Consider the following 14,905-nt stretch of genomic DNA (forward strand, 5'->3'; position numbering starts at 1 on the left):
CGGTGACTGCCGCTGCTGGCAGGTAGGAGGCGCTGGCTGCTGCTCCAATGCAGCAGGGGGCACTGGCTGCTGCTCCAATGCAGCAGGGCTCACCGCACCATGACAGAGTAATTATGACATTTTACATTTTTTGTTAAACTAACACTTTAATTTTTATTTGTGATGGAAAATGATTGCTTCAGAAGAACATGAGATTTTGTTTGATTTAATGCCTTTAAAGAAAACATTAAAATTATGTTTACCTTTTTTCTGTCAAGAGTTTTCACCGACAAGAACCTCAACCCCCAGCACATGCACTGACACTCTTTCACTCTCTTCAACTGACCATGAAGAGCCCGAGAGCGCAGTGGAAAATCAAACAGCAATGGTCAGCAACAGTTTTAACATAGACGCTGAAAAGGCAAAACAGGTATGTATGCATGTTTTTCCTTATGGTTAACTTCTCCCTATATTTTCACCATTTTATTAGTCTTCATGTGTTCAACTGTATTGTGGTCAATGTTTAATCCGACTGTCCAAGATGCACTGGAAAAAAAATCTGGTGGTGAGGAAGTGCTTGAAGAATACCAGACAACAAAAACTTTATAGCACAGCACCAGACGTCAGCTTGTTAATATTGTTGTCAGTCACATGACAGAAATTCATGGGTAAGACTTTTAAGCACAAATTCAATAAAACACACAGCTGTCAATTGATGTAGAAAACAAGACTGTTGACCATGACTATATATATATATATATATATATATATATATATATATATATTATTATTATTTTTATTTTTTTAAATTGCAGGAGGATCCCCGCCCACAAACAGCGGGAAACTTATGCTTTGGGCATTATTTCTCTCTTTCCTAGCCTGAAAGACCCATTTTCAGCAAAGGGCTATGTAAGAATCGTTTGTATTGATGTACTTGAAACACAATCTAGTTTGACATGTTATATGCTCCTTTTTTGTGACATGTAATAGAAGTGTCTATTATTATAAATTGTATATAACATAATGACATAATTTGTTCAGATTAGTGTTCTCGTCTTTTTTGACAGGAGCATTTCTACGATCCGGAAAAGGGAACGGGGTTCATCTCCTGGCGCCTTAAAACTTTGTCGAGGAAAAATCCAAAACGTGTTCGCTTAGAGATGACTGAAAGTGGAGGACCAAGTTGACGAAGGAGGATGGATGATGTGCAACAACTTGAAGGAGATGCATGCAGAGAGGCAATTTCTTTCCTTGTCCATCCAGCTGATGAAACTGAAGTAATGCAGAAGATGAAGGAAACGTTTAAGCATAGACAAGAACTGGTCCATAATCCTGACCGATCAGCTGACGTCCTTGATGTTTTCCCAAGATATTTGGTTGTAAAAGGATTGGTAAATAAAACTTTTATTCCACTTTTCAAAGATTGTTTTAAGTGTATTTTAGAAATGCCTGCTTTTGTTTAATCTTTAACATAATTGCTACTTTGAGTTATTTGTTCATATATTTATCACACTTGCTCGTACATGCCTTTCAGACATAGTGATAGACTAAGAAATCATGAATGTGTATTTACTTGAATTCTTTCAAAGTCTATCAAAACATGCACACTATCCATTTTGGTGGTAAAGGATAAAAAAAAAAGTCCCAAGTAACCTCTCAGAAATCTTGTTAATATGCTTTGTCATTAGATAAATCAGGACTTTGCTCTGCTGTTCAATGCTGAAACATCCAACAAGTTTCTTAAGAGGTGGGAGACTGCATTCAAGCAAAAGATCATCAATGAAGCCAAGTCTCTTACTTCAACAGCAGAAATTCGGTGTCTTCTCAATGCAGCTGGTGGACAAGGATCTGAAAATGGTTGGCATGATTTGTGAGGATGTTATAATTTAATATTTGCTTTGGTTTCTTGCTATTGTGAGCACTAAGGCTTTTTTTTATTACCCTAATCTACTCATTCAGATTGGGACAGTGACATGTCATCTGTCCTGCTGCTGTTGCATCTTCTGCCTCCTCCTCCAGGGAGGAAGAAGACTAAGATCAGTCCAACAGAGGCAATTGACAGACTTGTGCATTTTCATAAGGTAAAACTCACAATGCTGTTTCAAAGATTTGGGTTATAAACCCTAAAATGCAGTGGTTTTCATTAATTGTCCTTGGGGACTGAAGCCTCTGCACATTTTGTCTCTCTGTCCTGACACGCATAAGAATAGGTTAGCTCACCCAAAAATGTCACCCTCAGGTTGTTCCAAACCTGTATACATTTCTCTACTGCTGAACACAAAGATATTTTGAAGAAAGTTTGTAAACTAGCCACTTTGGGCAGCCATTGACTGTCATAATACTTTTCTTTTCCTATTGTGGAAGTCAATGGCTGCCCAAAGTGGCCTGTTTACAAACTTTCTTCAAAATATCTTCCTTTGTGTTCAGCAGTACTAAGAAATGTATACCGGTTTGGAGTGTATGTAAATGACATTTTCATTTTTGAGTGAACTAACCCTTCAGTCTAGTGTATGTAGCTCTTACCTAATGAGGTGAAGATCTGAAACAGGTTAGTTGAATAAGTGAGACATGCAACGTGCAGAGTTGTTGGTCAGGACCAGGATTGAAAATTGCTTGCATAATGTGACAGTCTAAATGTACCTTTTAAAATCTCTAACTGATTGCATTCATTCACTTGCATTATATTGACCTACAGGTCTCGAATTTCCATGTACAACTATTTGTTCTAATGAAGTAAGTCACTCACATAGCTTGGTTTGGCTGATACAAAAATGTTGTTGATGGTGGGGGGTGTTCCTTTAATGGTTATCCTTTCATTGTAATACACAAAGTAACTGGTTTTGTCAGGCACATATTGGGTCAAGGTGTGTCAGATATTTTATTTTATTGATTTTAATTCTATTTTAGTTCATTTAAATGTGAGGAAGTTAACAAAAGCATGTTTAATTCATTTATTATTTCACATTGTAATTAGTTTTTTCCCCCTGTTTGTTTAATCTATTTTTTTTCAGTCCTGCACCAGTATTGAAGGCCATCTCAGTGGGAGGGAGGGCCACCAGCCATTTCTACTGGGATCAGGAAGGATCAAGGGCAGGATCGACCACTTTTACGTTGTTGTGGACAAGCGTCTTATCCCTTGCTCTGGAACCAGCTCCTTAAGTGCCTTTGATGAACTTTTCAAAGTTCACTATGTCTTCAACTTGTCCGACGAGGAAGCCCTGGTCAACTTCTTTACCTTCCTGCAGACCACAGTTTACAACATAGACGTTGGTCTTTCAAGTGAGTCTCCCAGAGTAAGGGAACTGCGTGCAAAGCTTTTAAATTAGTTTAAATGTTAAAGTGTTTAATCTGTAAAAGTTTGCATGGAAACAGCCACTCTTTGATAGCTCATTTAAGAGTCACACACAGTTTCTATCCTTCGTTAAAGTTTAAGTTGTTGTGTGCGCAAGATGGCTGTAGTCGGCAGTTTTGCTCCTATTCTGGGTTTCGAAAGCATTTGATCCGTTTTCATGCTGTTGATGGCAATCCCGCTTTTGATTTGTCTTCAGGTGAACAGTCATCTCAAAATGTTTATAATAATCAGCCAGGTTCTTTGTTTGTTGGAGAAAGTGATCCCCAAGTTGCTCTCATTGAGAATGTTACCTTTTCCAGGAGAGAGACTGTAGATATGTGCTTCAATTGTAGCCAAATTACAGTGCAGTGGAGTAGCCAATAGCTTGGTATCATCAGTTGTTTCAGACCTTGAGGACCTCACTACAGAAATGCATACCCAAACTCGTCAAGATGTGATTTCTGTCATTCCTCCTAATAACCCTGTCAGATCAGCTGTCGAAGAAAGTTTAGCTCAATTGAGTCCCTTTTCCATGTTCAACACCGAAATTAAAAGAACTAATTATTTCATTGACAAATGGGGTGTTGTGGAGCCAGTTGAAATTGTGCTTGGCATGAGATACGACATGAGGAGAAACAAAAAAACTGGATGTTATGATCAGGTCCCAGTAAAAGATACATACGTGTATGTCCCAATTTTGGAAACTTTAAAATGTATGTGTAGAAATGTAGATGTATGTACTCTGCTGACAGAGTTTACAGGAAGGCAGAAATCACATTTTGAGGACTTTTGTGATGGAAGTTACTTCCAGAGTCATCCATTATTCTCAAAACATCCCAGTGCTTTATAAATTCAGGTGTACTACGATGAATTTGAAACCGCAAACCCTCTTGGTTCTAAACGTGGAGTACACAAGGTTGGTGCTCTTTATTTTGTGCTTCGAAATCTACCACCCAAATTTAATTCAAGACTGATGAATATCCATTTGATTGCTCTATTTCATGCGCAAGATGTAAAAAAGTATGGATTTGACCCCATCCTGGAACCGTTGATTCGTGACATAAAGATTTTAGAGACCGATGGAATTGAACTACCCATATCAACGGATAGGGTTTATGGAACAATATGTCAAGTAATTGGAGACAACTTGGGGATGCACTCAATACTTGGGTTCATAGAATCATTTAGTGGACATTACTCCTGTCGTCTATGTTTAACTGAAAAGGCTGATATCCAGTTAGTTTACAATGAGGATGATGTTAGAGTTATTTTGCGTGATCGTTCAATTTATGAACAGCACTGCAGTGAGTTAGAATCTGACCCTCAACTTAAGTCAACACATGGCCTCAAAAGAAAGTCGACACTAAATAGTCTGCAGTATTTTCATGTGTGCCACAACTACTCTCTAGATGTAATGCATGATCTCCTAGAAGGAATTGTGCAATTTGAAATGAAGCTACTTTTTGAGTATCTTTCAGAAAATATTGTTACACACAGTGAATTGCTCTCCAGAATATATTCATACGATTATGGATATTTAGAGAGAAAAAATCGTCCCACAAAGGTTAATCTAGAGCATAGTGGAAATAGCATAGGGCTCAATTCTATCCAGGCACTCTGTCTTGTCAGAAACATTCCATTGCTGTTTGGTGATCTCGTGGGGATAGGTGATAAAAATTGGCGTTTGCTCCTGCTCTTACTTCAAATTCTAAATCTGGTGTTTTCCCCTTGTATTTCTAAAGGCATGACTGTCTTCCTGAAGCATTTAACAATTGAGAACCATGAGTTATTTAAAGAGTTGTATCCACAAAAAAACCCAAACACCATTTTATGGTGCATTATCCGGCCTGTATACGCAAGATTGGACCGTTAGTCCACATGTGGAGCATGAGGTTCGAGGCTAAGCATAACGTTTTTAAGAATACACTAAAGAATTTCAAAAACATCACCAAATCTCTGGCAAAAAGTCATCAGATGTCAATAGGCTATCTTTGGGAAACGACACCATTCAGTCAAGTTGAGTGTGGACCAATGAAACCATTTTGTTGGAGTGATGTTGAAGATGGTGAAAAGTTGTCAGGAATGCTGGAGAATCCAGTACAAACAAGCATGCTTTTCATGAGCTGGGTTAAACTAGATGGGACAGAATATAGACCAGACCTCATTGTATGCAATGAAATTGAGAATGAAATTCCTGTTTTCAGTCAGATTAGAAAAATACTCTTCATTGACAACACTGTGTATTTTATTGTCGACAAACTTTTCACAGAAAGATTTTCAGAACATTATCATGCATTTAAAGTAGAGAGATACTGTGAGTTGGGTGACCTTGTAAAAGCCAAGAGCTTGAAGTTCTACAGGCCTTTTGATCTGCAGTGTGTATATGGGTCAGATGATGGGGAGTATATTGTACCTTCCTTTGTGTTGGTGTAATTGTTTAATCTGTTGTTGAAAATAAAATGTCAAACTGATACAGCGTTTTGACTTATTAGATTGAATGCACATTGCACATGTTTTTTTTAGTCAAAATACCAATTAGACTTAAGCAGGGTTTGTATGAACACTAAGTGTGGAAATAAATCTCTTGGTGTTGAGATATTGACACACCTAGTGTCATTTCAACACTAACTTGGTTTAAATGAGGGGGGTGAAACACTAATGGTGTTAACGGTGAACACTTATAGTGTTGTTTTTACACTAAGCAAGTGTAAAAAAAGTAACACTATTTAAAGTGTTATTTTAACTCTATTTAGTGTGGACCTATATAAACTCAGAAGAAGTGTTAATTTCAACACTGTGAGTGTTGATTTAACACTTTCAAATTTGCTGTGCAGGTACATCTCATCTGCTGTCCAGGTAGCTGAGAGAGGAACCTGGGGTTGACGACACGCTACACGAGGATTTCAGTGTTGAAAGGTTAGACGCAGTGAATTGAAGTCACTGAGGGAAAAGTGAATTTTCTGGTGCTCGTAACCAGTCACTTTCTACATGGCCTTTAGCTCTAGAACCTTTAGCTAAAACTGGTCATCTTGGAGTTCACAAGGGAGAACACACAGATTCTCCTGGCCTGGCTGATAAAGCAGCTAGAATGGAGACAACAAGAGCTGTGTCTGCATTTGAGTGAAGGACAACACCTTGGAATATACATCTGACTCTTTCGTTCTGTTACATCGACCTGTCAAAGAAATGGTTCATAACTGACTGTCTGACGTTTGAAGGAGCAGAACAGTTGTGATGACTTTGGAAGAACATCCAAATGGAACCATGGAGAGGACTTTTCAGTGAATTGAGCAATTGGCATGAGAGGACTTTGTAACAGTGATGAATTGAAGGATGCATTCAGTGATAGGTGTTTATGATTATTTTAACATAAAAGTTTTGCTGTACTATGTTATGATTCTGTATGATGACAATGTGTGATCTTGGTGTTTATACGGAAGGTAATGATCTAGAAGAATGTAAAGGAGGATCCAGACATTTCAGTTCGAGCAATAATGAGAATTAATACATGTTTAACAATGTTTTATTTGAGTTTTCGAAATTACACAACCAATATATTCAGAAAAGTTACACAAACATTCAGATTTCTCATAGTCTTTGTTTATATACATGTTAACATGAGAACTGAAGCTACCCTGGCCTTAGTCAACAGACTCTTTGCTTTCATCACACCATGAGCCTGTTGCGTCGCATACAACATCCTCATTAAATTTGTCCATGTACTCATCCCTGTTCTCACTCAGTCTCTGTGTGATGTTCGGCTCCAACTTGAGTTCGTGCAGAAAGTCCGCAGTCACAAACTAACACGCTGATATTTTCCGGAAATAACTCCAATCTGACAGAGTCATACTCTTTCAGCCCCTCGACAACTTTAAACAGTACATCTACTGTATTATGTGGACCTTGTTTTGGCCCCAAATAAAACACTTTTCGAAAGGTGGCCCATAAACTGGCATTAAAAACCATTCAGTCACACCAGCCTTAAACACTTGGCCTTCGGGTAATTCATAAAGTGCAACCTCCGGTAGCTCTGGGTTGAAGATGTATCCCCCGATCCGACCATCGTCCAATTTCCACTCCTGTGTCAACATATCCTGGTGTAGTTGATGGATTCCGGTTAAACTCTGCATCGGTTTCTTCGGGCTGGCATGTTGATTGCATCTCTGCGGTCCATTTGCAATTTCTTACCAAATCGCTGAGCTGCGTTTAAGCTGTTAGCTTTCACCGGTGTTTCACCCAAAACATTGATCGGAGCACAATCCTCCATGTTTTGTAATGTGTAGGTAAGTTCGCTCAGGCAAGACTGACTGACCATCACCAATGTCTGCGTGGTTTAAATACACATACCACGCCAGTCAACCCATAAAACATGAAAGGTTAACAACCACCGTTTGTATGCCAGCTGTTGCACCACTTGTCAGAAGATAAAACACCAGGGTTTTATAATTGTCGAACACCATTTGCTGTACACCAAACACCTCACCGCTGACACAACACTTATTTACTGCCTGGGAATTTAACATTCCGGAACCCTAAGCCCCATTTGTTAATCATCAAACATAACCCACCTGTTATAACACTAGTCTGGTTTGCTCATCAGGCGTGGTAAAACATCAAACACTGACACATCAATGTAATCATAAATCACAAAGTCACCGGACATGCATACGTCACTCCTGAAGTCCCACCCTAACATACGTCATACCGGAAGTCCCACCCTAACATACGTCATACCGGAAGTCCCACCCTAACATACGTCATACCGGAAGTCCCACCCTAACATACGTCATACCGGAAACCCCACCCTAACATACGTCATACCGGAAGTCCCACCCTAACATACGTCATACCGGAAGCCCCACCCTAACATACGTCATACAGGAAGTCCCACCCTAACATACGTCATACCCGGAAGTCCCACCATACAAACCGGATGTCCCGCCCACCTGTCACATCAATATGGAAGCCCCGCCCCCCAGGGCCATAAATCACCATTCTGACACATTATACCCTACACTAACTACTCATGTCAACCATCTGAACAGCACTCAATGCATATTGCTAACGTGGGGTTAATCCAGTCAGTTTGTATTTATGTTAGTAGAGTTCACACACAATAGCTCAATTGGAAGATCTACAGTAGCAAACCAATGGCGCAAACTAAAACAGTATTACAGCACTACCTTTGTTGCCCCTCAGGAATTGCTCTTGAAAAAAAAGTTAAACGTGATCTTCAAAAATCTATTTTTTCACTGATTGTATTTGTCCATTACTAAATGCAAGAATTGTCAAAAACTTTTCATTGCTTCTGAATAATTACGTAAATAATTTATTTAGACACCACCTATTTCCTGATAGTTAGCAGATGTTTCATTGATACAACAAGTGAAGCGTGTCAGTATCTTTTGCGCTGCGATCTTTAGAAAAATGGCAGCATTTTTAAGATTGGTCAATTCAATATACATTTTCAACAGTATCACTTCAGGTATGAGTCTGCTAATATAATTGAAATAAAAAAATAGATGCATAACTAGTTAGCAGTGTGGTGATTTGGGAAGCTGTGGATTAAATGTATTGTGACGTCGTAATCCCATTCTGGAACTCTGAGTGAATACTGAACTCACGCGCAAAAAAACCCATGCTGGGGGCTGTTAAGCAATATTTGAAACTCATATGTGAAAAGGTTAAAAGAATAACATATCTTGCTACAGACAGTCTAAGGTTCATGTCAAATTTGAATGTGTGGAAACTTACATTTCATATACATTAAACAAAGCATTTGACCTTTTTAATGGCTCACCATATGCGGGTAAAGCTAAGGGCTCCAGGTAGGGGGGCAGACCCCTTAGGATGACCCCTACCATTGTTTCCCTTTAAATCAGGGTAGCCTATTACTAAGGGTTACATTTGTATTCAGACTGGTCTCACCTGTGGTAATTTCTTCAACATGAGCATATTCTTTTTTGGGATAAACAAACAGCTAAATGTATTTTCCTCTGAATAGCTTGAACGTTGAAATGTATGATTTTGAAACCAACTGAAGTGTGGGTAGAGACCTAAAGTAATCCCCCATTGTTGATGATGGAATAATCCATAGAACCACAGATGTGGTCAAAATATGCATTAGGGTTTGGCTGACCACCACTTCTTAAAATAAAAATAAAATAGAAATGAATCAAAGTCATAAAACTATCATAATTTAAATCATAAAACTATTAATATACATTTGAATACTGAGTTATTAATCTGAAACTAAAAAAAGTGAACCATATGAAGTAAACTAATGTTAAAGAAGAAATATAAATACACAACATATTGTATATCATCAATACGATATTAACGTTCAGGAAGGATCTGATCAATCTTACACAAGCGTTTGGTGATATTTGTTGACATCTTATTAAAATGAGTGAATATTGAAAATATGATAACATCAATCCAATTTGGTCTCAACTAGAAAGAAAGCAATATAACTTTAATAGCTTTAGGAATTAGCTATGTTCTACATTTTATATTCTGGATAAAATAAACATGGGATGTAAAATAACATTTAAAGGGGAAGTTTTGCCGTTTTTGGACTGTAAATATGACCGGCCGTTGTTAGTTACACACATGACGTCAACCTCCGCTCTTGCCAAACTCGATGGCAGCATAATTTTCCACTCACAACTTTTCCTGCTTGCTCTACTAATCTCCATGTTTAATTTGACTAATAATGTAACTGATGAATATGATATTTTAGAGTATGTAACAACGATGTGTTTTGTTTGTGTCGTCCTCTCCATCCCTATTAATCGGGCCTTAATGAATACTGACATCTGAGAGCAGTCAGAGAGCTATGACTACAAGTTTGTTTGCCCCTTTGTCTTCTCTTTTCCTCCCTCCTCTGTCTACTCTGTAGGTGTGACACTGGTTAGGAGAAATGTCTCCAGCACCTTCCGATGGCTCTGCAAGACTCGTCTGCTCAAACATCGCTTTACACACCTTCGTTGGCGTTCTCCAGGGACTATTTCTACAACCTCCCTGCTTCGTCCTCCTACCATTCCGCGATGAAGACTTTTCATCAAGCATTCACACCATCTTACATTCATACATTCCTAACCAGTTATGCGTCTAGACTATATTAAAAACATTTCCCATCAAGATCAGAGATGCTAATAATGTTTCTTTTACACATATTATTTCACTGATACTGAATTATACGTTATTGTTTCCTAGATGTTTGTTTCATGGTTTAGTTAAATTTGGGGGCCTTATTTCGGTCTATAGTGTCATGGTAGCCCTTAACAAAATGTGTGTAATATCTACATTTCATTGACGAATTGGCTATAACGTCTTATTGTCTTAAAATCATGTCACATGATTATTCTACAAAACAGTGCCACCTTCAATATACTCATAGGGTCCGGCCTAGTTTGTTGCACTGAAATTTACAAGCCTGTCTTTTCCACTATCTTTAATGATCTCAAACGTCTAATTTCTTTACTCTTACAGGAGTGATCACTAATCTTTGGTTTTTGATAGTTCATGATATGTCTTCAATTCCTCTATTTTCAACAAATTTTCTTTGCTTTAAGCTTCAAATTTTTTCTCTTCAGCTGTCATTGATTTAGTTTCTGTAACCATGTAACTGCATTTCTTCTGGGTAATCTTACTTTAATGTGAATGCTTACCATGTGTGTCCTTTTGGACACAAGGGGGACTGAAAGAACCGAAAATGTCAATTCTGTATTTATTTACCTATTCAGTGATTCTTCATTATTTATTATAGACATGTATGTACGTAATTTCTATCCAAGTAGGCAATCATTGGAATGTTAAAGGTTAACAGTTTCGGTAAGGTGTGAATATAGGGACAAAAGGTTTGCTTGTTATTGCCTAGCTGGCTTAGGCAATAACCGCTCTGACATATTCTTCAGGACTAGTTTTGTTATCCTTATCCTAGTCAGCCTGAGTAAATCATATCCAAGCCCACATTTGCCACAGAGGAAATACACCTTGACTCCCCATGGTGTAGGCTTCCCTTTTGTCATACTGGATCACAGAGAGTTTTCCCCTGGAAGGCACCATCTGCTCACCAACACAGAGATCCCAATATTGATAGTGGTGGACGAAAACATTCTCACTCTTAGAAAACCAAGCACTCCCATTGCCATATGTAGGCCAACAAGGACTTTAATATCAAAAGCTGAGGCATGTTTATGCCAATTGACTCCTTCTTGTTCTGCATGCAGGTTTGCATAGATTTGCATACCCTTGCATACCAGAAATTGCTAAACTTTGGCACTGATTTTGAAAATATGACTGATCATATAAACAAGCTGTATTTTATTTAAGGATAGTTATAAAATGAAGCCATTTATTATCACATTGTTGGTTTGCCTCTTTTTTAAATCATAATGATAACAGAAATCACCCAAATGGCCCTGATTAAAAGTTTACATACCCTTGAATGTTTGGCCTTGATACAGACACACAAGATGACACATACAGGTCAAAATGGCAATTAAAGGGGAATTTCCCATACCTGTTGCTTTTTAAATGGAATTAGTGTCTGTGTATAAATAATCAATGAGTTTGTTAGCTCTCACATGATGCACTGAGCAGATACTTAGCCATGGGGAGCAGAAAATAACTGTCAAAAGACCTGCATAACAAGGTAATGGACCTTTAACATGATGGAAAAATATATCCATAGCCTTGCAAATGCCAGTAATTACTGTTCAATCACTAATTAAGAAGTTGAACATTTAGGGATCTCTTCATACCAAGCCAAGGTTAGGTAGACAAAGAAAGATTTCAGCCAAAACTGACTAAAGAATTGTTCAGGATATAAAGAAAAAAGGATATAAGGAAAATACAGTCGTTTGTTTGCTAAACTAGCTTAATTAGCTAACTATTCAGTTAAAACAAATTATTCTCACCTGATTTAGATGTAGCTATCAATATTGCTTACACAGTTGAATCCCCAGTGATATTGAGATATATTGAGAAACAATGTGATTTTTCTTTCTTGAGATTAGTTTGTTAAAATGTTTTAAACCATTGCTGGTCCCCAAAGTGGGAGCAGGGTCAAGAGTTTCAGGTAACTTTAGCAAAACCTATGACTGTCTGAATTTAATTATGTTTTTACTTGAACCTGAATAGCCTAATTAACTAGGAGAAAAGTATTAGTAGCATCTTTAAAAGCATCTTTTATAAGAAGTGTAAGAATTACTTTACTAGGCAGGGAAATTACAGTCTCAAGAGTGAGGAACTCATTTTGCAATCTATGTCAGGGAGCTAAGGGGATTCTTTAACATCTACTCCCCATGGAATCCTGATTCAATGTTTCTTTAGCCAATATATAATACATTAATATATATATATATATATTAATGTTAAAAGCCTAAATTGCAACAGAAATACTGGTGTATCACATTTATATCTCATCCACATTGGTCTGGTATACCATTTGTAGGGTATAATCAAAAACTTTAAGATTTCTGTTTTCTTAGTTGGGGATCTCAGGACAGTGGGGTACATTACATATTGTGTAGTAACATTTTAATTGGACACTGGAAATTACATTATAGATTTCACTGACAGATTCAACAAATTCATTGATGTGCAAATGCATTAATGTGCTATGCCCTTATTAGAAGATGGAAGACAATTTGTGTCTGTACATTGGTGTGCTCCACACAGCATATGGGTGTAAAAACATTATTCCTTATAAAAATATTTTTCTTCTCTACGTTTCACGTATTAAAAAGCAACACCACATGGAGGACTTCGTGCTGAGCCGGGAAACCAATTGCCCACCCCAGACTCACGCTGCCCTTTTTGAGAGTATTTTACAAATGTTAGTTAAATATATCGGACCTGTGTACATGGTTGAAGGGGATGGGTTTTGTGCCATGATCCCCACATTTCATCCTGGATACCATTTACCCTCCAGAACGTACTTCACAAAGCAAATGGAGAGTAAAATAAAAGTAAAATTAAAAAACACTGGCAAGGCTGGATAAATCCTACCTGTGTGTTCATGCAACCCCCACTCCCTCTGAACAACTTTTCTCTGCATCACAAGAAGGCCTGACCCCTAGACAAGAAGGCATGTTAATATGCTTACTTTCCAGCACTGCAATATTGCACTGCTGTAATTGTTGGGTTAAAATATTGGAGAGACCCTGTTTTGCATTGATGTTTATTTGGTTATTATTAATGTCAGTGATTTTAAACACTGGTGAGCCTAGATAGTTTTTATCTATCATTCGATCCTTTTTGTTGTTTTCAGGACCTACCTGGTGATATGTTAGCTATAAGCTACTTGGGCAGTAATCATTGGGCAGGAAGAAATCTGTGAGACTACAGAGTCATTATTTTTTCAATATAAAATAATAAACAACTTTCTATATAAAATACTTAATTACCAGTATTTAGATGCAGGCCTACAAATTGAACAAACTACCACCACACTGAACTAACTAACCCAGACTGAGCTAAAAATCACCACACTGAACTAACTACCACCACACTGAACTAACTACCGCTAAACTGAACAAACTATCACCACACTGAACAAACAACCGCTACACTGAACCAACTATCGCTACACTGAACCAACTATCGCTACACTGAACCAACTATCGCCACACTGAACAAACTATCGCCACACTAAACAAACTATCGCCACACTAAACAAACTATCGCCACACTGAACAAACTATCGCCACACTGAACAAACTATCGCCACACTGAACAAACAACCGCTACACTGAACCAACTATCGCTACACTGAACCAACTATCGCTACACTAAACAAACTATCGCCACACTGAACAAACTATCGCCACACTAAACAAACTATCGCCACACTGAACAAACTATCGCCACACTGAACAAACTATCGCCACACTAAACAAACTATCGCCACACTAAACAAAATATTGCCACACTGAACAAACAACCGCCACACTGAACAAACAACCGCCACACTGAACAAACAACTGCTACACTGAAACAACAACCGCTACACTGAAACAACTATCGCCACACTAAACAAACTATCGCCACACTGAACAAACTATCGCCACACTAAACAAACTATCGCCACACTAAACAAACTATCGCCACACTGAACAAACTATCGCCACACTAAACAAATTATCGCCACACTGAACAAACTATCGCCACACTGAACCAACTATCGCCACACTGAACTAACTACCGCTACACTGAACAAACTATCGCCACACTGAACAAACAACCACCACACTGAACAAACAACCGCTACACTGAACAAACCATTGCCCCACCGAACAAACTACCACCACACTGAACTAACAACCACCACACTGACAAAACTACCACCACACTTTAATAACTACCACCACACTGAACTAACTACCACCACACTGACAAAACTACCACCACACTGACAAAACTACCACCACACTGACAAAACTACCACCACACTGACAAAACTACCACCACACTCAAGAAACTACAACAACACTGAGCAAAATAACCAACACACTAAACTAACAAAACTAACTGCCACCACACTGTACTAACACCACACTGTACTAACAAACAACACACTGCAGGTTT

The 14,905-nt window shown here is 38.2% G+C and overlaps 1 protein-coding gene across 4 annotated transcripts; it reads left to right on the top strand.

The window, feature by feature from the left end:
* The first annotated feature begins 265 nt into the window (after nucleotides 1-265).
* On the top strand, nucleotides 266-3,807 carry LOC114839093. 4 transcript variants are annotated; one of them, XR_003781733.2, is made up of 7 exons: nucleotides 266-409; nucleotides 521-647; nucleotides 795-888; nucleotides 1,047-1,370; nucleotides 1,668-1,836; nucleotides 1,939-2,060; nucleotides 2,991-3,807. XR_003781733.2 is itself a non-coding variant. In XM_034295635.1 (6 exons), exons 3-6 carry the CDS (start codon nucleotides 1,176-1,178, stop codon nucleotides 3,303-3,305), a joined length of 801 nt encoding a protein of 266 aa, XP_034151526.1. In that variant the 5' UTR covers nucleotides 266-409; nucleotides 795-888; nucleotides 1,047-1,175; the 3' UTR covers nucleotides 3,306-3,807. The 4 variants fall into 4 exon arrangements, 3 of the variants coding, with proteins under 3 accessions (XP_034151526.1, XP_034151525.1, XP_034151527.1); XM_034295635.1 differs by lacking the exon at nucleotides 521-647; XM_034295634.1 differs by lacking the exon at nucleotides 266-409 and having other exon boundaries at nucleotides 498-647.
* The last annotated feature ends 11,098 nt before the right edge of the window (nucleotides 3,808-14,905 follow it).

This window comes from Esox lucius, chromosome 11, assembly GCF_011004845.1.
Source record: "Esox lucius isolate fEsoLuc1 chromosome 11, fEsoLuc1.pri, whole genome shotgun sequence".
Lineage (NCBI taxonomy): Eukaryota > Metazoa > Chordata > Actinopteri > Esociformes > Esocidae > Esox > Esox lucius.

Bases quoted from the DNA above. Each gene is read 5' to 3' on its own strand.
- LOC114839093 (XM_034295635.1), top strand. From the start codon at position 1,176: ATGGATGATGTGCAACAACTTGAAGGAGATGCATGCAGAGAGGCAATT. The intron at 1,371-1,667 runs GTAAATAAAACT...CTTTGTCATTAG, and splicing joins ATTTGGTTGTAAAAGGATTG to ATAAATCAGGACTTTGCTCT. The intron at 1,837-1,938 runs GTTGGCATGATT...CTACTCATTCAG, and splicing joins TGGACAAGGATCTGAAAATG to ATTGGGACAGTGACATGTCA.